Source organism: Hypomesus nipponensis, chromosome 12, assembly GCF_054491055.1.
Source record: "Hypomesus nipponensis isolate SF chromosome 12, ASM5449105v1, whole genome shotgun sequence".
NCBI lineage: Eukaryota > Metazoa > Chordata > Actinopteri > Osmeriformes > Osmeridae > Hypomesus > Hypomesus nipponensis.
This window is the reverse complement of record NC_140372.1, coordinates 1,139,892-1,162,556: the sequence shown is the minus strand read 5'-3', so window position 1 is coordinate 1,162,556 and position 22,665 is coordinate 1,139,892. Positions and strand designations below refer to the sequence as shown.

The following is a 22,665-nucleotide window of genomic DNA, read 5'->3' as shown; positions in this document are numbered from 1 at the left end:
CTCCTCCTCCAGCCCAGGACACACTACCCCAACACAGCTCAACACTATTAAGAAGGAGGAGGAGAGAAGTGAGAGGATAAGAGGAGGATGATGAAGTACTCACCAGAAGCAGTTCCAGAACAGGAATGTTGGAGACGTTCCTGCATATCGATATCATGGTAGCATGGTCCATTCTAGCCCCTCTCTCTCCCTCTCACTCTCACAGTCTATGTCTACATATGCCTACAGAATTGTTTCTCTTTCTCTCTCTTCCTCACCCTCTTTTCAGGCGGTGTGTGTGTGTGTAGGGAGTAGCAGGTGTGTTGTGTGTTAATGTGAGCGTGGTCATCAAACATTAACAACACTTCCCCTGAATCTCTGACCTGTTTCCTGCCCCTGCCTCCTCCCTGCTCCCCAAGTCTGCCTCTGTTTGTGTGCATGCCTTCGTGCGTGTGATTGAGCAGTGCAATGGGAACTGACTGCCAGACTCAGTGAATGAACTGAAATCTGTACTACAGAGGTATGAGGTATTCAGACGGATGAGTGCTACCGAGGGATGAGTCCTACACAGGGATGAGTACTACAGACGGATGAGTGCTACAGAGGGATGAGTGCTACAGGGGGATGAGTGCTACAGGGGGATGAGTGCTACACAGGGATGAGTGCTACAGACGGATGAGTGCTACAGAGGGATGAGTGCTACAGAGGGATGAGTGCTACAGGGGGATGAGTGCTACAGGGGGATGAGTGCTACACAGGGATGAGTGCTACAGGGGGATGAGTGCTACAGGGGGATGAGTGCTACAGAGGGATGAGTGCTACAGACGGATGAGTGCTACACAGGGATGAGTGCTACACAGGGATGAGTGCTACACAGGGATGAGTGCTACAGGGGGATGAGTGCTACACAGGGATGAGTGCTACAGGGGGATGAGTGCTACAGGGGGATGAGGGCTACAGGGGGATGAGTGCTACAGAGGGACTCAGTGCTACAGAGGGATGAGTGCTACAGGGGGATGAGTGCTACAGGGGGATGAGTGCTACAGGGGGATGAGTGCTACAGACTCAGGCTGCATTCCAGCCCTCAGATCATCCGCAGCAGGTCTCAGCACACGCCCCGCCAAGCCTCACCCAGGAATGTCTGTCGGCAGGCCCTGCCTTGCACAACACCACTGAGCTGTGTGTGTGTTTGTAGGTCATTTTAAATCAAAGCATCAGACCGATGCCATCCAGAGCTGCCTGACTCACAGCCTAACTAATGACATGTCATTGTGTCAGCTTTGCTCGTGGTTAAGGGAGTATTCTGTATTTAGCAATCCCCTGCAATGCATCCCTCCTGACCTTTAACCTCCAAACACGGCCAGGTGTCCAGGTGCAGGAAGCTGCCTTCAACACCTGTGATCACTGGGAACCAATGATGTTCTCAGATCCCAGACCAACACGAGGACGATGTGATCACAGTGTGTGTGTGTGTGTGTGTGTGTGTGGAGGAGATGAACCGGGATGGGCTTAACCCCACCACACCCTCTATCTCCTCTTTCACACACCCACCTTCCCCTCGCTCTCCCCCCTCTCTCTTCCACTCTGTTTTTCCCAGCTGCAGGGTGGAGGATGAGGAAGAGGAGGGGGGATGAAGAAGGGGAGGGGAGGATGGGTAGGAGAAGGATGAGGATGAGGAGGGGGAGGGCTTCCTCACTGACAAATGCTGAGCTCTTCCCCTCTCTAACAAATCCTGCTAGGTGCCCTCTGCCAGTCTCCCTCATAACCTCCCAGAGCTAGCTAGGGTTAGGGTTAGGTACTATATCTCCACTAGCACAGAGTTAACGCTAGCATACTATGGCTGTTTATCAATCCACGTTTTTTTCCGTTCTTGTGTTCTTGCGAACTCGTTTGTCATCTTTCATTGCCCAAGTACAGTTCCAATCCAAAGAACACAAGTCACCAAGAACGCCAAAAATACCTGGAAATGTTCTTGATCCGCCCCTTTTATCGAGGATGCATCGGATGGTGACCTGACCAGCGAGAACGCTTCTGATTCCCCAGACGTCATTGCAAGATGTCAAGCAAGGCGGACAAACCTCACAACTGTATTTTTTTACTTTAAATATTACAGCTAAACAGTACGTGTAAATCAGCATCTGAATTATAATGTGACGAGAAATAGTGTAGTCCCTGAAAATGTTCTTATTTTATTGATGAAACAGCCAATTTGTAAATTTGCTCCGACTTTTCGATAACCAAGCTAGCATCTCAGTGCAGACACTAGTTAACATTAGGTACTGTAAGTTAGCAAGGGACAGAATACGTAAAATTACAGGTAGAGGGACCATTTTTTTGCTTTGTTATCTAGTTTTTGTAGTTAGTCAGTGTTATCATAATGCTGCGAGTCCAGGAAAACCCTAACCATCTCAAGACCATTCTCGCAAGGACGCTTCCAAGAACGTTCTTCAAAAGAATGTACTCGCGTTCTCAGCGTTCTTCGGATTGATAAACAGCCTGTATCTCCACTAACACAGAGCTAACGCTAGCGTACTATATCTCCACTAACACAGAGCTAACGCTAACGTACTATATCTCCACTAACACAGAGCTCACGCTAGCATACTATATCTCCACTAACACAGAGCTAACGCTAACGTACTATATCTCCACTAACACAGAGCTAACGCTAGCGTACTATATCTCCACTAACACAGAGCTAACGCTAGCGTACTATATCTCCACTAACACAGAGCTAACGCTAACGTACTATATCTCCACTAACAGACAGCTAACGCTAGCGTACTATATTTCCACTAACACAGAGCTAACGCTAGCGTACTATATCTCCACTAACACAGAACTAACGCTAGCGTACTATATCTCCACTAACACAGAGCTAACGCTAGCATACTATATCTCCACTAACACAGAGCTAACGCTAGCGTACTATATCTCCACTAACACAGAGCTAACGCTAGCGTACTATATCTCCACTAACACAGAGCTAACGCTAGCGTACTATATCTCCACTAACACAGAGCTAACGCTAGCATACTATATCTCCACTAACACAGAGCTAACGCTAGCGTACTATATCTCCACTAACACAGAGCTAACGCTAGCGTACTATATCTCCACTAACACAGAGCTAACGCTAGCGTACTATTTCTCCACTAACACAGAGCTAACGCTAGCGTACTATATCTCCACTAACACAGAGCTAACGCTAGCGTACTATATCTCCACTAACACAGAGCTAACGCTAGCATACTATATCTCCACTAACACAGAGCTCACGCTAGCATACTATATCTCCACTAACACAGAGCTAACGCTAGCATACTATATCTCCACTAACACAGAGCTAACGCTAGCGTACTATATCTCCACTAACACAGAGCTAACACTAGCGTACTTTATCTCCACTAACACAGAGCTAACGCTAGCATACTATATCTCCACTAACACAGAGCTAACGCTAGCGTACGGGTGGGGGTGGGTCCTCCGTGCGGGTGGGTACTGCTCTCTTTAGACAAGAAATACACATCATCAGGGGGGGTTTGAAGAATGTGAAACAGGCTACGAAGCAAAAGGTCAGCGATGTCAGCCTGTAAGCGCATGCTGCCGTGAAGGAGCATGTTAGCTGTCCTGCAAAGGAACACTCACTGCTCCAATGTACTGGATGGAATTACAGTAGGATCTTAACGGGTGATGTTATTGTGTTGTTGTATTTACCTGAAAGCAGATGGAATCAGGGGCTTCTTTGATTATCACGTTCTATTGAATGTCAAATGATACCATATGCACCTTCCTGCCACAGAACATTCCTTGTTTGTGTGAACTTACATGGTAAATAAAGCCAATTCTGATTCTGATAAACATGGGATTTTGAAGGCTGTAAAAAAGCAACATAATTGCCTCCAGTAAAAGCCGATGCCATCTGTAGGGGCCAGACAAGCACTGTTATAGCGGCAGGAAAAATAGATGAGTGGCGATATGAAAACAACCGCAATAATCATTAAAACGGTTTTAGGAGAGAGTGGGTCCGCCTGACCTGCTGTGTTGTTGAACGTGGAAGATACCGAGGCTGTAATCCCTCCCCTTCAGCTCCCTGCTAGACAGGGTGCCCAAGTAAGTAAGTAAGTAACACTTAATTTATATAGCACATTTCATACAGGAATTTCAGCTCAAGGTGCTTTACATAAAATCATCAAAAACAATAATACAAGTGATAAAAGTAATAAATCTAGTAATAGATTAATAAGTAATAGATAGAACAAACCAGACTAGCCGCACTCTATCTGCAGTTTCTCAAATCCGTCTTGGATCAGAGCTGCACTTGCAGTTTCCACATATATAACAACCCAGACAAGGGAAGGGGGAGGAGGGGGGAGACCAGAGAGGGGTGCTCCATTTAAAACTTTAAACACTTTAAAAGAGGGAGACAGAGGCAAAAAGAGGAGGGTGAGAAGGGGAGATAAAGAGGGAGAGAGGGGAGAGGAAGGAGGGTAAAAGGAGACCTGGGGAGAAAAGGTGAGAGGAAGGGGAGAGGAGAGAGGGAGAGTACGTTTAACACAGAGACCAAACAGGAAAGCTCTCCCATATGCAATAGATTCACAGCTATTCACAACCACGCAGCAAGCGTTTAATCATGTGTAACACTTGATTACTAACCCCCATCTGCATGGAGGGATCTCAATTTGTTTGTATTTTCTATTCATTATGTCTGAGTGTGATTGCATGGCTGAACACACAGGAAACAGTGCTGGCAGGAAGGAGAGTTTGGTTGATGGAAAACAGTTTTTCAAAGCTTGTAAGAATCTGGGTTAGACAGCCCTTTAACTGCAATACAAAACCTCCTATGAAATAACACTTAGAATAGAGTTTTGAATCTCAACGTAGTAATAATACACATCACACAGCCTGCATGGGCTACACTGCTGTTGCACCTGCCCCAGCACTGCTGTTACACCTTCCCAGCACTGCTGTTACACCTGCCCAGCACTGCTGTTACACCTTCCCAGCACTGCTGTTACACCTGCCCCAGCACTGCTGTTACACCTGTCCCAGCACTGCTGTTACACCTTCCCAGCACTGCTGTTACACCTGCCCCAGCACTGCCCAGCACTGCTGTTACACCTGCCCCAGCACTGCTGTTACACCTGCCCCAGCACTGCTGTTACACCTGCCCAGCACTGCTGTTACACCTGCCCAGCACTGCTGTTACACCTGCCCCAGCACTGAATTTCATTTCACAAAACAAGTCAGCCCATGGCTCATGTTTGTTTTCATGTTGTGTGGGGGGTGGGCAGGGTGCGAATACGGGGAGGTTTGGGGGGGTCTGACCCCCCTAATTAAGACTTGGACCCCCCGAAGAGGTCAAATCAACAGGTCGGGGGGTTGATACATTTATATATACCTGTAATCGTAAATATTACAATATATTTACCATATTCATTCAATAACAGGTTGGTGATACACAGAAATGTTGACTTTATGGCAGGGAATATCACACACAGTATTACACTGCCATAGTCAAAATTTGCTATAACTCAATAAACACAGCGCGCAAGTGCCAAGTGCCCGATACAGAAGCTGGTTGAATCACCTCAGAGTGTAGCTACCGCTTAGTGAGAAATTGCAAGAAAGGTAAGTTAGCTAGCTAATACCGGTAAGTTTTGCTCTCGGATATTTTGCTGGTGGCCCTGACTACTAAAGCTGTTTAGTGGTATGTGCCCCATGAACTGGTGTAATGGATTTAACATAATCTACAGACTGCATACATTACGTTAAACAAGCAAGAGACTGTAGGAATTATAAGACTTCAGTTGACTGAAGCACGCGCCTGCGTTGTACTGGGTTCCCTTTACGCCCTGGAGAAGAAGTTGACCCCCCCCGGTTGTCATTGTGTAATTCACACACTAGGGGTGGGGAGGGAGGGGCTGGTCTACACATGGTGGAACTGTAGGAAGAGACACAGCCTAAATACTTCACCATCATTTCATAAGAGACAGGCTGTTTTGTCTCTTGAAGGTGTGGGGAGATTAGCTTCACAGAGCAGGTGTGCATGAATGTGTCAGAGACTAAACATGTGCTGACGTTTAGGCTTCGAGGGACAGGGATTTCTCATTTCTCCCTTTCCAATTTTAAGACTTTGAAGTAAAAAAGGCATTCCAGTGGTTTTAAACCATGTCTTTACCTTGGCAGACAACAGTGATGACCTGAATTATGTTATATTAACTATGACATGACAAAAATTTGACCCAAACAGACATGAAAGAACAATGCCAAAAATACTTTGCATATCTGAACAGCTTTGAACAAGAATTAGCTGGAGGGTAACATGCTTTAGAAATATACAAATACAAACGTGAAATGACATAAGTGTTTGACAGACCCGGACGGTTTACAAGACGAGAACTGGAACATGAGACAGGCCTGTAGCCAGACGGAATGGGAGAAATGTTGGTCTTGTTTTTGTAGATCTGAAGGTCACATCCTCCCAGGAAAAGGCGTGTTTAAAGGTCTGGAAGTTGATCTGTGCCAGGGACCATGCTGGGACCATGCCCTGACCCAGGCCAAAGACCCAGACCACAGACCCCAGACCACAGACCCCAGACCCAGGCCACAGACCCAGACCACAGACCCCAGGCCACAGACCCAGACCCCAGACCACAGACCCCAGACCACAGACCCCAGACCCCAGGCCCCAGACCCCAGGCCCCATACCCAGACCCCAGACCCAGGCCACAGACCCCAGGCCACAGACCCGGACCACAGACCACAGACCCAGACCACAGGACCCAGACCCCAGGCCACAGGACCCAGACCACAGACCCAGACCCCAGACGATACAGAACCTAAGCCATCGTCTAACATAAACCAGAATCTGTTCATAGGGCCCAATGCCAGTCAAAAGCACACACCAGATCAGAACTGGCCCTCTCGCAGTATTGTATGGCCCACTCCTATACTCATTACTCATAATGAGACAGAGGGAGAGAGGGAGGGAGGGAGAGACAGAGGGCGGGAGGGAGGGACAGAGGGAGGGAGGGAGAGACATAGGGAGAGAGAGAGACAGAGAGAGAGACAGAGGGACAGAGACGGAGAGGGAGAGGGAGAGAGGGAGGGAGGGAATACATACATGAGCAGATGAACAGACTGTGCTGTTAAATGATAAAGCATATCTCAATACCATCCCCAGTCAGCACAGTTAATCAGGTCAGAGGACTGAGACTGATCTGAGCAGTGCTGAGTGTTGACTCAGTGTCCAATCTCACCGTGTTGTAGCTGTCGGTGATAAAACAGGAGTCATATCAATGAAACTGAATGACCATGAACAGGCAGACAGCTCTAGAATGACAGCATTGATCGTTTTGGTTTCCACAGCTCTGACATGTTTGCATTGTGAATCAGGAGACAAATGCTTTCATCCATCACCTCGTTTATGAGACATTGTCTACATCAGACCAATGATGGGAGCAGTGATGGAACACAATGAGGTGGGAAGGCCAATATGCACCCAAACACACACACACACGCGCGCGCGGGTGCGCACACACACACACGCACTCTTTCTCTGTCTCTCTCAACACCGCCTACAGCAAAGCAGTGTAGTCCTGTATTTACCCTAGCCGGCCTCATTCACTGAGTTAACCCACAAACACACACCCGTGCACACAACACATGCACACACATTGCGCACACAAACATCATACACACACACACACAAGTTTCCACTTGTGTGTTGAACAGCAAAACACCGAGAGTAGGCCATCAATCACACGATGATGTTTAAAAGAGAGGAAAAATAACCTGCTTTCTCTCCACTGACTGACAGAGTAGAGAAGAGCTTACCCCCAGGGTGCTCTGCAGAGACAGTCTCTTCAGCGTGTATCTCCTGTCCTGTATTCTGCTCACAGATGTCCTCTCCCTCTGCATCCGGCCCGACCCCTGGTGACCCCGGGTGACCCCGGGTGACCCCTGCCCCTGGAAATGGCCAGGAGAGGAACGGCTGAGGACAAGAAGGACAAAGTCACACTTGAAGCTTGTTCCATGTGGTTCCTGTAGAAAGGCGCCACAAGAATGAGTCAGCAGGACGTTCACCTCAACAGAGGCCAGAGTCCATGTCTCCCTCTCTGTCTCCCTCTCTGACTCCCTCCCTCCCCTCCCTCCCTCCCTGAATCCACACTCCTTCATGACTGAACGCCTCCTCTCTCTCGGTTTATTATTGTGCTGTGCACTGGCCAGATAGTGATCGGAAGTGTTGCAGGGGTCAGAAGCAGAGATCATCTTTGAGTGGTTATGACGTGAGCCCCCCCCGACTGGCTGTTGTTGCACCCTCTCCAAACAGAGCTGGGAACAGTCCTGACCTGGCCAATCAGAGCCCAAGGCAGAAGATAAACACTTCACTTCACGCATACTACTCCTTTACAGAGAGCAGGCAGTCTCTGCTTAGAGTAAGCACACAACTTCCTCCTGCTGAAGCAGAGGTCAGAGGTCAGGATGTTGAAGGGTCACACCCTGTCTGACAGTGAGGTAGGGACCTAGAAACTCAGAAAATACACATTATCATCAAGCTGTCAATATGCCGCCTTTAACAGACCCAACTGAAGACACATTTGCTTCTAATGTAAAAATAAGTATGTTGTCAGCAGCTAAATTCATTTGAGTGAATTATTCAAGTTTAAGGTACTTATCGTTCAGCTTTAGTAAGGTGGCACCTCCAACCAGCGGTCAGGGTCACCCACAGTGATCAGCCACATTTGGACATATGTGATGAATAAATGTCCTTCTCAGGTATATCAAGGGCATATTCCTTATTGTGAGGTGGTTAATAGTGATGTGGGAGCATCACACAGATAGTTGCATCAAAACTAAGAAAAAAGGTCAATCCTGTGTGGTCCTAAACTAGATGATGACTTCATATTCCCCTCCTACTGATATTTACATATACATTTAGTCATTTAGCAGACGCTCATATCCAGAGCGACTACAGCCAGTACAGGGACATTCCCCCCTGAGGCAAGTTGGGTGAAGGCCTTGCCCAAGGACACAACGTCATTTTGCACGGCCGAGAATCGAACTAGCAACCTTCTGATTACTACTTCGATTCCCTAACCGCTCAGCCACCTGACTCCGTAAGCATTTACTCCATAGACATTGTATATATGTCTATGGTTTACTCCTACTGAATTTCATCAATAATGAACCCTCTTTAAAACGAGCTGATTCAAACCACGCTGTCACAGTATCTGCTGGGATCGGGATTCAAACAGTGCCATCTGCTAACTGAAAATATACCCAAAATGTATTTTGGGAAAACTGGCTAATATAACAAGTTTGTTGGAAATACGGTTTGTATAATTACCGAAGCCTACTGAATTATTGTCAATGTCAACTTTTAAGCTTGGAACTACCTTTTTTTATAACATTGAAAGCAAAACAAACGTTCATAAAGATCCTTTAAAATGGAATCAAGAATGAGTTTTAAGTTCATCACACCACAGAAGAATGTGTTGTTAACTACCCATCCAAATTCGAATTCGAAAAAAAACAGACAAGTATGTACATTTTTAATTTAAAGAAAGTCTTCTCTGCTTGAGACTGGGGGGGCGTGTCGTCTGAAGGAGCTGAAGCTCCGCCCCCTCAAATGTATTGAATTTAGCAACAACAGCAACACTAGCTAAATCAAGTGCAGACATCAGAATAGACCTACCTGTAGTCTCTTGAGTGTTTTATGTATTCATTACTTTGTCTTTGCATCGTACCAGCTGAGTAACAGAATGCAACCGTCTGTGATCTGACGTAGATAGGTCACTGTGACGTAGAATATTATTAATACTAAAATATTATAAGCAAGTTCACACATGTTTAACACCACGGGAGCCAAACTGTTTACTTTCACGGCAATTTTTTTTTATGTCCTATGGCATACTGTTTTAGGATTCTTTTATATATAGTCCCCTATCTGAAGTCTCTTTCCAAAATTCAGCCTTGGTGCAGAAGTCACTACGAGCAGTCCCACAGTGAGCTTTCCTTAGGACGTGCCATTTCTGTGTCTGTAGCTTTAAATGTTATGAGGAGGAGAGAGGCGGGGCTAACTGCCATGCTTTGTTCATTTGCAAGCCATGTCTCTTGAGGAAAAAACAATATCGCGCTCGCACGGTAGTAGCTAATTTACTCATTGGCGGGACAGATTTTCTGGGCGGGAAAAGCAGAGAAAAGGGAGGTAACCTTTCCTCTTATGACGACATAAGAGGAAGATGTTCAATGCTCCTCGCTGGTAGGAGAATCATTGATTTTATGCATTAAAATGAGGTGATTGGGTACAAAATGCAACAACCCAATGTTGAATATATTTAATGTAGATCGCAGGGATGCAAACTCATCAGGGGTAAGGAAGTGATGTAACCAAACACAAACCTGATAACGGGAGGACCAAGATAAGACACAATGACCGGAACACTGGACAAACAGTAGTCCTGTCCTTGAAAACAGCTTACATGCCAGGAACAGCCTAAAATCTCTACTTTTTATCACTGGTAACATTTGTTGTTTGGGGTAGTTGGTAGGACTAATGTTTAGGACTGGACTTCAGCTCAGTGAGTAACACAGACTAGTAGCAGAGATGCAGTGCCAGTTCTTTAATATACTGTTTCATCAGGAGAAAAAAACTAATTGAATACAGGCTTACAGGCAGCAGACGTGGAGACAAGGAAATGTACTGTGAACAGGACACAGGAGGACAGATGATCCTCTCACTCATAATCCCCCAGGGAACTCCCTATTGATGCCCCCCCCCTCCCCCCAGGGAACTCCCTATTGATGCCCCCCCCTCCCCCCAGGGAACTCCCTATTGATGCCCCCCCCTCCCCCAGGGAACTCCCTATTTATTGCCCCCCCCTCCCCCCAGGGAACTCCCTATTGATGCCCCCCCCTCCCCCCTCCCTCCCGCACACATACACACACACACACACACACCACTTCAAATGATTTACACAAAACTGAATCATTATGCATAAGCAGTCTTCTGTTGGCCAACAGAAAGACAGGGATCAACAACCATTCCACACTTCCCCAAGCCAACCAGCCTGCCAGCCAGCTGTTTAACCAGTCAGCCAACCAGCCTGCCAGCCAGCTGTTTAACCAGTCAGCCAACCAGCCTGCCAGCCAGCTGTTTAACATGTCAGTCAACCAGCCTGCCAGCCAGCTGTTTAACCAGTCAGTCAACCAGCCTGCCAGCCAGCTGTTTAACCAGTCAGCCAACCAGCCTGCCAGCCAGCTGTTTAACCAGTCAGTCAACCAGCCTGCCAGCCAGCTGTTTAACCAGTCAGTCAACCAACCTGCCAGCCAGCTGTTTAACCAGTCAGTCAACCAACCTGCCAGCCAGCTGTTTAACCAGTCAGTCAACCAGCCTGTCAGCTAGCTGTTTAACCAGTCAGTCAACCAGCCTGTCAGCTAGCTGTTTAACCAGTCAGCCAACCAGCCTGTCAGCCAGCTGTTTCACCAGTCAGTCAAACAGCCAACCAGCTTTCTAACTAGTCAACCAGCTAATCAGTCAGCTTCCCAACCACTTACCAGTCAGCCAGTTTTCCAGCCAGAGGAGGGTTCAGCAGGACTGGACCACCCTGACATCTGGGAGATCTTTGTGCAGGTTTCTAATTATATACCAGGAAGCCGGCGAATCAGGGCCAATCAGAGGGCTGGAGGAGGTGGGGGGGGAGGTCTTTCTTTTTAACATCTGCTCCAACAGGGACGTGGTGGGGGGGAGAGGGGGAGAGGTCACCCAGGGAAGCAGGCCAGTCCTGGGGGAACCTCCAGCAGCAGCCTGGGGGAGGATAATGACTTCATGATAGAATTCTATAATACCCGGCCGCAACAATGGGGGACTTTTATTTTGAATGCGCCAGTCAATTAATAGATGAATGGTTCAGTAAATGATTAACCTTCTTGGGTTATGATAGTGGCTCATTCACTGTTTGATCTTCAGTGAATATCAGTGAGTGACGTGATACCTTTGAGTTTGTTGGCTGTAGATAGCCCAGGACCTATTTACAGCCAAGGTGAACACTGTCGCTTATTGTAGAGAGATTCTAGTAAAAACAATCAGTTTCCTAGTGCTCACCCAGCCATGCCCCTCCTCCAGGGTTACAACTTGTTAGCGTGTGTAAGGGAGGCTTTGTATTGACAATACTGCCCTTTGGACCCAATACAGTCCAGCATTCACCACTCACAGCTAAGCAGAGAACCAGCAGCCATAAGCTGCTGATGAAGGAAGTTTAAACAGGATGTTATCCGCTGGGCTCTGGCCTGTGAAGTGTTTCCACCCTCTCAGATGGACTTTCTCTGAGCGGTTAAGTTTAAATGATGAAATACAGCTCACAGAAGAGACGTGACCAGAGAGAGCAGAGCACAGAAAAGACATGGAGGGAGAGAGAAACAGAAGATAGAGAGAACAGGACGACTCCCAGAAGCGCAGAGCAGCAGTTGAACGCAGACCAACCTAATGCTAACCTACTGGCAGAGACTCAGTCATTCATGATCAATACCGCCCACTCCTACCCTCCCCACCCCACCCCACCCCTCCCCCTCCCCACCCCCTCCCCCACCCCACCCCTCCCCACCCCCTCCCCACCCCCTCCCCCTAAAAAGGAAGTGCATTGATCAAGCCAGGAAGTGCCTGGCAGCCAAAAAGGGTTGTGGTAAGTGTGTGTATATGTGTGTGATTGTATGTGTGTGTGTATGGGTTCAGGGGTCAGATGTCTGAGCGGTTAGGGAATCGGGCTATCAATAAGAAGTTTGCCGGTTCGATTCCTGGCCATGCGAAATGAAGTTGTGTCTTTGGGCAAGGCACTTCACCCTACTTGCCTCGGGGGGAATGTCCCTGTATTAACTGTAAGTCGCTCTGGATAAGAGTGTCTGCTAAATGGCTAAATGACTAGATGTGAATGTGTGTGTGTGAAGGGGGGATTGATTGGGGCACACAGTGGCCCCGGGGGGATCACTACCCTACTCAGCTAGTCTGCATCTCTTCTTGTGCCCAGCAGTTTCCATCAATAGTTGATGGCAGAGATCAGAATGTGCACTGAGCTGGGGTGTGTGTGATTCCATCTGTACAGCTTAGCCAGCTGGGGAGTCAGCAGCTGTATGGGTACCTCTGTTGGCTAACCCTGCTCTAATCTCCCCCCTCCCCCTCCCCAACACACACACACACCACAGCCAGGCACGGCATGACAGCTGGCATGCTGTCAACTCCCTCAGAATCTTACGTAATTTCAGTTCCTGAAACTATTAACGTTGCTGCTCTGCTGAGCTGAACCCAACCCGGAGGGTTAGGGTTAGAGAGGGTTAGGGAGGACTCCTCCCCTCCAGCTGTCCTGTGTGGTGGTCTATCCTGGGTGAGTCAGTCTGTGTGGTGGTCTATCCTGGGTGAGTCCGTTTGTGTGGTGGTCTATCCTGGGTGAGTCAGTCTGTGTGGTGGTCTATCCTGGGTGAATCAGCCTCCTGGGACACAGAGGTGATAACTGAAGGCTCTGTTTCCAGCATGTCTTGTGTATGTGGATCAGTACGAAAATAGATCTTAATTGAGAATCACACAAGTGCAAAACAAGACAACCTGCAAAGAAACCAATTAGCACTTTTAACTTCACATTCGGTTTTGGTAGTTAGTTGGTGTCAGTTGGTGTTTGTTTAGAATCACTTGCTTGAAATAGTTTCCGGTTATTTCTCACAAGGGTGATGGATGAGTGTTTGTGCTAAAGGTTGACAAGGGTCAACGCCACCCCAGGCCTCTAATTACATCCACAGGTGTGTGTAAAACGACACATGACGGAGAGGTATGGAACACCTCAAACTGTGCAAAGTGTCACGCATGTAGGTGTATTTAAGTGTGTGTGTCTGTATTTCTTTGTGCACACAAGTTTACTTTTTGCAAACTTGTTTGTATTCATGTGTGTGTGTATGTGTGTGTGTGTAACTGCACACACACTTTGTGCAAAAGTGTGTATGTGTGTGTATCCGTGTGCTACTGGACCCAAGGCCAGACCAAGACATGAGAAACAAACATAGCCCAGGCAGAGCCAATGAGAATGTTACCAGTGGAGGAGCAGAGCCAATGAGAATGTTACCAGTGGAGGAGCAGAGCCAATGAGATTATCTGAAAGTGAACTGAAGGCCTTTTGGTGTGGGGGGGAAGTGGGGGGAGGGGGGAGCTTTGTGTCCCCTCGTCGGAATGTTCTGGGAGCAGTTTGCTCTTTAGCAGCTAGTGGTGTTACTCCTGGGGTGGCACCAAGACCACAGAAAGCCTGAGAAACTGGCTTGCCTGTCTTCAGCCCCCACTGCCCCAACTCAAACACACCAACCACACCACCTCCTCCCCTTCCAGAGAGACACACACCAAACCAGTCAAACACAGAGACAAGGATCACTTCAGAACTTACTGTCGTCCGAGGGAGGTGTCTGTCAGGCCTGCAGCAGCAGCAGGAACAGGAGGACGATCTTCAGACGGGTTCTCACAAGCTAACGAGGAATGTCCTCTAACGGCAGCTTCACACTGTCGTAGGAGCTGAGGAGAATACTACTGGGCTTACGTTCTCTCCTCTTGCTCTCTCTCTACTCCCTCTCTCTCTCTCTCCTCTCCCCCTCTCTTTCCTTCTCTCTCTCCCCCTCTCTCCTCTCCCTCTCTCTCCTCCCTCTCTCTCCTTCTCCCTGTTTTATTTCCCCTTCTCCCTTTTCCTCCTTCTCTTGCTCTATCCACCTCCCTTTCTCTCTCTTACTCTTTCTCCCTCTGACTGGACTGTCAGAGTAATGCTCTCTCAGCAACACTCTGCTACTTGTAAATACACATGCGGGAGGGGAGGGGAGGGGAGGGGAGGGGAGGGGAGGGGAGGGGAGGGGAGGGGAGGGGAGGGGAGGGGAGGGGAGGGGGAGGGGGAGGGGAGGGGAGGGGAGGGGAGGGGAGGGGAGGGGAGGGGGAGGGGAGGGGAGGGGAGGGGAGGTTGTTGGCTGAGGAGAACATCCACATGACTTCAGATGCAGCTGGTGACAGGCTGTTTATTAGCTAGCTGTCAAAGCCCTGGGTCCATTCTCTATTGGATTCACAGCCTAGCCAACACACACACACGTACACATACACGCACACACACTACCCTGCAAAACACACACACACTAACAACAAGAGCGTTTTTAGACATTCACAAACTTGACTTTTCAGACCCAGATTTGGTATGTGACACTGGACCAAGAAACAAGCCCACTGTGGACTTGAGGAAAAGTGAAAACTCTGAAAAACACTGCACATCAACGCACGCTTGCTCTGGAAAACAAACAAACGTAATAATCTTGCTATGTGTGGAATCTCAGGAAACAGGCCAAGTTGGATGAGCCTAGAGAAGAAGACATTCAAGATCACCTCTGTTGTGTTAACACTGCCTGCCTGCCTGCCTGCCTGCCTGCCTGTCTGTCTGTCTGTCTGTCTGTCTGTCTGTCTGCCTGTCTGCCTGTCTGCCTGTCTGCCTGTCTGTCTGCCTGTCTGCATGTCTGCCTGCATGTCTGCCTGTCTGTCTGTCTGCCTGCCTGTCCGTATGCTTGTCTGTCTGTCTGCCTGTCTGCCTGTCTGCCTGTCTGTCTGTCTGCCTGCCTGCCTGCCTACCTGTCTGCCTGCCTGTCTGCCTGTCTGTCTGCCTGTCTGTCTGCCTGCCTGCCTGTCTGCCTGCCTGTCTGTCTGTCTGTCTGTCTGTCTGTCTGCCTGTCCGTATGCTTATCTGTCTGCCTGCCTGCCTGCCTGCCTGCCTGCCTGCCTGCCTGCCTGTCTGCCTGCCTGCCTGTCTGTCTGTCTGTCTGCCTGTCTGTCTGCCTGTCTGCCTGTCTGTCTGTCTGCCTGCCTGTCTGTCTGCCTGTCTGTCTGCATGTCTGCCTGTCTGCCTGCCTGCCTGCCTGTCTGCCCGTATGCTTGTCTGCCTGTCTGAACAGAGACTGCTGAGCCAGCAGTAACCATGACAGCATCACTAAAAGAGAAAAGTGCAGCATTGCTTAAGTGTCTGGTCTTGGCCATGTCCCCAGTCACACAGAGAAGTTACAGTTTGCTTTCATTCCACTCTCTCTCTCTCTCCTCCCCTCTCAATATCCTTCTCTCTTGCTCTGTCTCTTCTCCCCCCTCTCTCCTCACCCCTCTCCCTTCCCCACTATCCCTCTCTCTCTCCAGAGCTGCACCACAGCTGCACCAGAGAGAGAGCTGCACCAGAGACAAAACCAAGAGGCTAACCACCATTGTTTGTGAGCTCAAGCCGGAGGAGCTGCGAGTTGCTCTTCTGTGGTCACAAAACCATTCCAGAGGCAGCAGGCCTGTCCTAGGAGGACAGAGAAGATCTGACATAGTAAGCATCTCTCTCTCCTCCTCTCTGTCCTTCTCTCCTCTCTCTTCCTCCTCCTCCTCTCCTTCTCTTTGTCCTCTCTCTCTCCTCCTCTCCTTCTCTCTGTCCTTCTCTCTCTCTCTCTCTCTCCTCTCTCTTCCTCCTCTTCTCCTTCTCTTTGTCCTCTCTCTCTCTCCTCTCTCTTCCTCCTCCTCTCCTTCTCTTTGTCCTCTCTCTCTATCTATCTCTCTCTTTCTCCTCTCTCTCTCCTCCTCCTCTCCTTCTCTCTGTCCTCTCCTCTCTCTCTCCTCCTCTCCTTCTCTCTGTCCTTCTCTCTCTCCTCCTCTCTCTCCTCCTCTCCTTCTCTCTGTCCTTCTCTTTCTCTCTCTCCCTTTCTCCCTCCTACTCTCTGTCCTTCTCTCCTCTCTCTCCTCTCTCTCTCCTCCTCTCTCCTTCTCTCCTCTCTTTTTCTCCTTCTCTCCTCTCTCTTCCTCCTCCTCTCCTTCTCTTTGTCCTCTCTCTCTCTCCTCTCTCTTCCTCCTCCTCTCCTTCTCTTTGTCCTCTCTCTCTCTATCTATCTCTCTCTTTCTCCTCTCTCTCTCCTCCTCCTCTCCTTCTCTCTGTCCTCTCCTCTCTCTCTCCTCCTCTCCTTCTCTCTGTCCTTCTCTCTCTCCTCCTCTCTCTCCTCCTCTCCTTCTCTCTGTCCTTCTCTTTCTCTCTCCCCTTTCTCCCTCCTACTCTCTGTCCTTCTCTCCTCTCTCTCCTCTCTCTCTCCTCCTCTCTCCTTCTCTCCTCTCTTTTTCTCCTTCTCTCCTCTCTCTTTCTCCTAGTAGTTTAAAGCAGAGCACAGTAGAATATAGTACAGTCCTCATCAAGTTCTCATCCTTGATGCCAACTGTCAACCGTTCCCCAAAAGTTTTGAACTTCACATTTAACACCAAAACCCTGGAGGAGTCAGGTGGCTGAGCAGTTAGGAAATTGGGCTAGTAATCTGAAGGTTGCCGGTTCAATTCCTGGCTGTGCGAAATGACGTGAGTTCGCGTGAGTTCTAAATATTTCCTACGCTTCCACCAGAGTGGGTTATTTTTGCAAAACGAAAACTATCTAGCTTCAGCAAAGAACGTATATATTCAATATACGAGATGTTAGTGGAACAAATACCAGATGTAACCCTTTGCCTCCACATTCTCAAAACAATTACTATGAACGGAATGTAACTATGAACAGCAAAGCAACAGAATACCTGTGTAACAGGTGTAAACCTGTGAAACTCACTCCTCAGGTATGTAAGGGGCTACCCGCGTCAAAGAATAGCTAGCTTATCTTTGGCGTAGCTGGTAGTGGTCGCGCTTGACAAGTCAGAGGTCGTGCGTTCGTGCTCAGCGAGTGGGGAACGACGCCTTGTAGTGACGGAGCATGGCCACGTCCGTTACATACCGTCACACCTGCATTCACAGTTCAACTGCAAGCTGGTAATCGTGTTTAGCTTTATTAACCAAAAGGTAGGCTACAGCATCTGCATCAGTGCAGAACACAATGAGGCAAAATCACAACATCAGTGATGGAAGAATTATTCAAATCAAAAGTACTAATACACACTACCAATACCACCAACTCCCAAATTCGCTGAAATATTACCGATGGCCGATGCTAGCTGGCAGTCCTCTTGCTGTGGATCTTGTGGATGAAAATTCACCAGACTTGAAGTATCCATTCAATTTCGGGATTTGTTTCAAGATATCTTGGTTACGTTGATCTTTTAACCTTTGTATTTTGCGTTTTTGTGCTCCACTTTAAAACTTTCTTTTGGTCATTCTGCCACTACCGCATCAAGCAATTCATAGTTTTCAGTCACGTGACATGCTCGGTGACCTGGAGGGCAGGAAGCTGCTGGCGATGTTGAGACGCAGCAAAACCCGGCAAATTTACCTTCCCACGTTTCTTTGGATCACCTCTCAGTTAACGAAAGGGAAAGATATGGACACAAACTAAAAGTGTTGGCGTCTAACACAACAACCCAACTATTTAGCTAACTAACGCAAGCTAACTTTATCTCACTACGACCACTGCAGTTGGACGCCGCCCTCGATACACAACAATGTCATACAAAAGATGTGTTTCATGGCTAAAAATATGATAATTAGTATACTTGTTTAACTTTACTTGTGCTTAGCTTTGATGAAGTGTTCGCTGCAAATACGTGTATATTTGGACGGCTGCCATTGTATGCCCTCCCCGGAGACAGAGACAGCGTTACGTTTAATGGCACAAATCCACAATATTCACCTCTCCATATTTTCTTTATCGGGCGGAATTCTGTAAAAACACAGGCCAGGCTTGTCTCCTCTGCAATTAATGCATCCGATATCACAACAACTATCCGGCATCATGCTTCAACAAAAGCAGCTGACTGTATGACTTTATAATGGGTGGCGGGCAGCGGAAAGTCTTTTTTGCCCTCCGGGGGGGTTGTCCAGTGGAACGTTACGTGACCTGAAAACTATGAATAGCAGTGAGTAATGAATACGATTAGGCGCATTCGACATGGGCTGATTTAATGCAGCGCTGCCTTTATTCTGAGAATGCCATTGGCTGCTTCAAGTCAGCCGGGCTGCAGAGGGCTGCAGACAACGCCGGCGCTGCAGGAAGTCGAACGCACCTATTGACATGATTTGACCAGCAGCAGCTGATTGGAAAGATGTGACCCAAGTCACATTTACCCAATCACTTGCTTATTAAAAAAGAAAACGTTTCTTATGGGACAATTAGGGTCTTTATTTTGTTCCCACTAAAGTACATTTAAAATATTAAAGAACAATCCGGCCAATCCGGGGCCCGCTGCACACGTGGGTTCCCTAGGTGCAGCCTAGGCAAGCCTGTGCATTAATCCACGCCTGGCTGCAGCTGTTGGGTTTTGACAGCTCTGAGACGGTCAATCCTGTAGAATCTGAACTTGACCTGAATGATGTCAGCGACGTCCAGAATGGATTGTCACAGTGTAACTGTAACGAACAAAACCCTGATGTAGTATGGAACTGTAGGTAATGCAAAAAACAGGTGTGTGCATGAATGTGTGTTTGCACACGTGTATGTGTGTGTTTACATGTGCAGACCCTCCTTCCTCTATGGACCAGTAACACGTGTGAATGATGATGGGTCACCTGGGGGGATTAGACAGCTGACCACTGGAGCCTGAAGCAATGTTGTACCTGGTCTGGTTTCCCAGCCTCACCCTCCTTCCTCCAGGGACTTCTCTCCTCCAGGGATCTCCCCCCACACCTGAAATTATTGTACCCGCAATTAACAGATTGTTTCACTCCTGAAACAGCCTGTGGCTTTGTTTATAGAGAATCTCTCCCCCTTCTCCCCCTCCCCTCTCCTCTCGTCTCCTTTCCCCTCCCCTTCCCCCTCTTCCCCTCTCCTCTCGTCTCCTCTCCCCTTCCCCCTCCTCCCCTCTCCTCTCGTCTCCTTTCCCCTCCCCTTCCCCCTCCTCCCCTCTCCTCTCGTCTCCTTTCCCCTCCCCTTCCCCCTCCTCCCCTCTCCTCTCGTCTCCTTTCCCCTCCCCTTCCCCCTCCTCCCCTCTCCTCTCGTCTCCTTTCCCCTCCCCTTCCCCCTCCTCCCCTCTCCTCTCGTCTCCTTTCCCCTCCCCTTCCCCCTCCTCCCCTCTCCTCTCGTCTCCTTTCCCCTCCCCTTCCCCCTCCTCCCCTCGTCTCCTTTCCCCTCCCCTTCCCCCTCCTCCCCTCTCCTCTCGTCTCCTTTCCCCTCCCCTTCCCCCTCCTCCCCTCTCCTCTCGTCTCCTTTCCCCTCCCCTTCCCCCTCCTCCCCTCGTCTCCTTTCCCCTCCCCTTCCCCCTCCTCCCCTCGTCTCCTTTCCCCTCCCCTTCCCCCTCCTCCCCTCGTCTCCTTTCCCCTCCCCTTCCCCCTCCTCCCCTCTCCTCTCGTCTCCTTTCCCCTCCCCTTCCCCCTCCTCCCCTCTCCTCTCGTCTCCTTTCCCCTCCCCTTCCCCCTCCTCCCCTCTCCTCTCGTCTCCTTTCCCCTCCCCTTCCCCCTCCTCCCCTCTCCTCTCGTCTCCTTTCCCCTCCCCTTCCCCCTCCTCCCCTCTCCTCTCGTCTCCTTTCCCCTCCCCTTCCCCCTCCTCCCCTCTCCTCTCGTCTCCTTTCCCCTCCCCTTCCCCCTCCTCCCCTCTCCTCTCGTCTCCTTTCCCCTCCCCTTCCCCCTCCTCCCCTCTCCTCTCGTCTCCTTTCCCCTCCCCTTCCCCCTCCTCCCCTCTCCTCTCGTCTCCTTTCCCTCCCCTCCTCCCCTCCTGTGTTTGTTCAGAGGGACAGGAAGCAGGTTCACGCTGCACTGACACGTTGGAATGTCGTCTCTTCCTGATGGACGGCTCCCCCCTCCCCGGGAGGGGAGACATGCCTCCTCTTCCCCAGCGTCAGATCTACAGCCCTCAGCACGCCGCACGCTGGCCTCACAGCAGGGGCCCTCAGCCAGCCAGATGCTGGATGGAAGGAACACGTAATAACTCCAATGTTTACAGACCTGAACAGCTACAATGAGATTGCTTATACCTGACTCGAGCGCATTCAGGTCTGAATGGGGTTTCGAACAATGAAACTAATAATCAGAGCGATAGTTTTAGGGTTATAGTGTACCTTGTTAGTCATTGGTCCCTCCAGGACCTGTGCGTGGCACAGAGATGGCACTCTGATAGCACAGCACGGCCCACACACAGAGATGGCACTCTGATAGCACAGCACGGCCCACACACAGAGATGGCACTCTGATAGCACAGCGCTGCTTACAGAAGCCCAGGGTATTAACCAGGGTTAATATAGTGCATGGCTGATGAGTTGAGGGGAGACAGGTGTGGAGACAGAGGCAGTGTGTAATTGGAAGCCATGGCCACACCCACCCCAGGGAGACACAGAAACAAACCAAACCTGCCGCTAGGGAGCTGAGGGAGAGGGCATGACAGCTTCAGCCTTTATCAGAGTGGACGCAGTCATCTGGCCTCGATGGTTAGGGTTAGCCTAACCCACAGAAGAAGAAAAGTGTGTGGGGATGAAGGCCTCTTTCAAGCCAGGTTGGAGGCGGGCTTCTCTGTGATCGAGGATCTGGACTACATCAACACCTCACCAATGCCTGTTCATCTGGAGGTTAGGGGGGCCAGACCAATGGGAGAGCCCAGGAGGGAGCCTCTCTCCTGGGGTAGAGTGTCTGGACACTCCCTTGGGAAAAGGTGCTCCCTAGGACTGGGTCTGCCATCACCTGGGATCGGCCCACCCCACCCAGCCCCTCACTGTCCCCATGCCAACAGCCCCCTTTGATGTCCTGGGAGCAGAGAGCCATGTCAGGGAGAGGATGTGGCGAGGGAAGGCAACATCATCAAGGCCTTCTCTGATGTAACTATCAAAGGCCTCTCCTGTCTGCAGACACCCCCCACACTGGTCGGGAGGGAAGGAGACCTGTTTGACTTCTGCTGTGAAAGACCAGGGATCTTAAACATGCATGGAATGGATTCAAATATTCAGAATTTCAAAAATACACAATCTAGTTGCATGTTTCATAATTGCATTGATACTTGGGCACAATAAACAATTTGCAACAATTGTCAGAACAAAACCTAATTTCATGTGTTGTTCAGCAGGCGCGGTGCCAGATGGTTGAAAGAACAGCTCTGACCCCTGGTGGTGGAGGAAAGATATTGCAGGAGCAGACTGACTGGGAGACTGGTCAGGATCACGTGGATCTGCAGACACGTTATTATTCGTGTTTTGTGTCTGTGCATTTGAAAATGTGAAAGTACATGTTCAAGACAAATCATTTTCTCAATGTAAAAAATTATAATTACATAATTGTATATTAGATAACTACTCGTGGGTCATTTTGGACTACAAAATTACGAAAGACCTCGGCTCTGATTGGTTAGATGAGGCGGATCTTCAACAAGCCTTGTCCCAGAGCAATAGAAAATTGGCTCTGGCTTGTCCGTTTAGAATCTGACCGGAAGGACCAAATGTTTGACGCGGAATGACGATTACGTTGTGACAGAAAGGAGGCATCGCAACACACATGAAGATCTGAGATCGAATACCAACCAGTAGTACGGCTGTCAACAGACTGGTACGTAGCTAGCTCGGGTAGCTAAACTACACTGAGTTGACAAGCTCCAATATCTTGCACCTCGAACTCGCTCAAAGAGCAACGTTGCTGACCGTTGGTAGTTACCTACTACCAGTAACTGTATGTAATGTAGATGTCAGATTAAGCTAACTACTACCAACTTTATTTAACATTCACTTGTCTTACTGCAACAGTACATGCCACCAACCCAGTGGCAACTTTACTCACAACGGGGC

General features: G+C 49.1%; 1 protein-coding gene and 1 long non-coding RNA gene across 5 annotated transcripts in view; both read right to left on the bottom strand.

Moving 5' to 3' along the window:
* The window catches only part of LOC146260583 (nck-associated protein 5-like), a 106,965-nt gene extending 88,710 nt beyond the window's left edge, over positions 1–18,255 (bottom strand). For 2 of the 3 annotated variants that reach the window (XM_084668117.1, XM_084668118.1), the window contains exons 1-3: positions 17,952–18,255; positions 11,542–11,791; positions 7,819–7,975 (exon numbers count right to left, since the gene is read on the bottom strand). In XM_084668117.1, coding sequence (XP_084524243.1) covers positions 7,819–7,902 — 84 coding nt within the window. In that variant the 5' untranslated portion in view covers positions 7,903–7,975; positions 11,542–11,791; positions 17,952–18,255. Of the gene's footprint in view, positions 1–7,818; positions 7,976–11,541; positions 11,792–17,951 lie in introns of those variants that run through there. The other variant, XM_084668121.1, reaches the window with a different exon arrangement.
* An 821-nt stretch (positions 18,256–19,076) lies between these two features.
* Positions 19,077–21,105, bottom strand: LOC146260582 (uncharacterized). 2 transcript variants are annotated; one of them, XR_014724740.1, is made up of 4 exons: positions 20,959–21,105; positions 20,662–20,804; positions 19,475–19,592; positions 19,077–19,315 (listed from the first exon to the last, which is right to left on the bottom strand). It is a non-coding gene; the product is annotated as an uncharacterized LOC146260582 (long non-coding RNA). The 2 variants fall into 2 exon arrangements; XR_014724741.1 differs by having other exon boundaries at positions 19,523–19,592; positions 20,959–21,101.
* Positions 21,106–22,665: the final 1,560 nt, after the last annotated feature.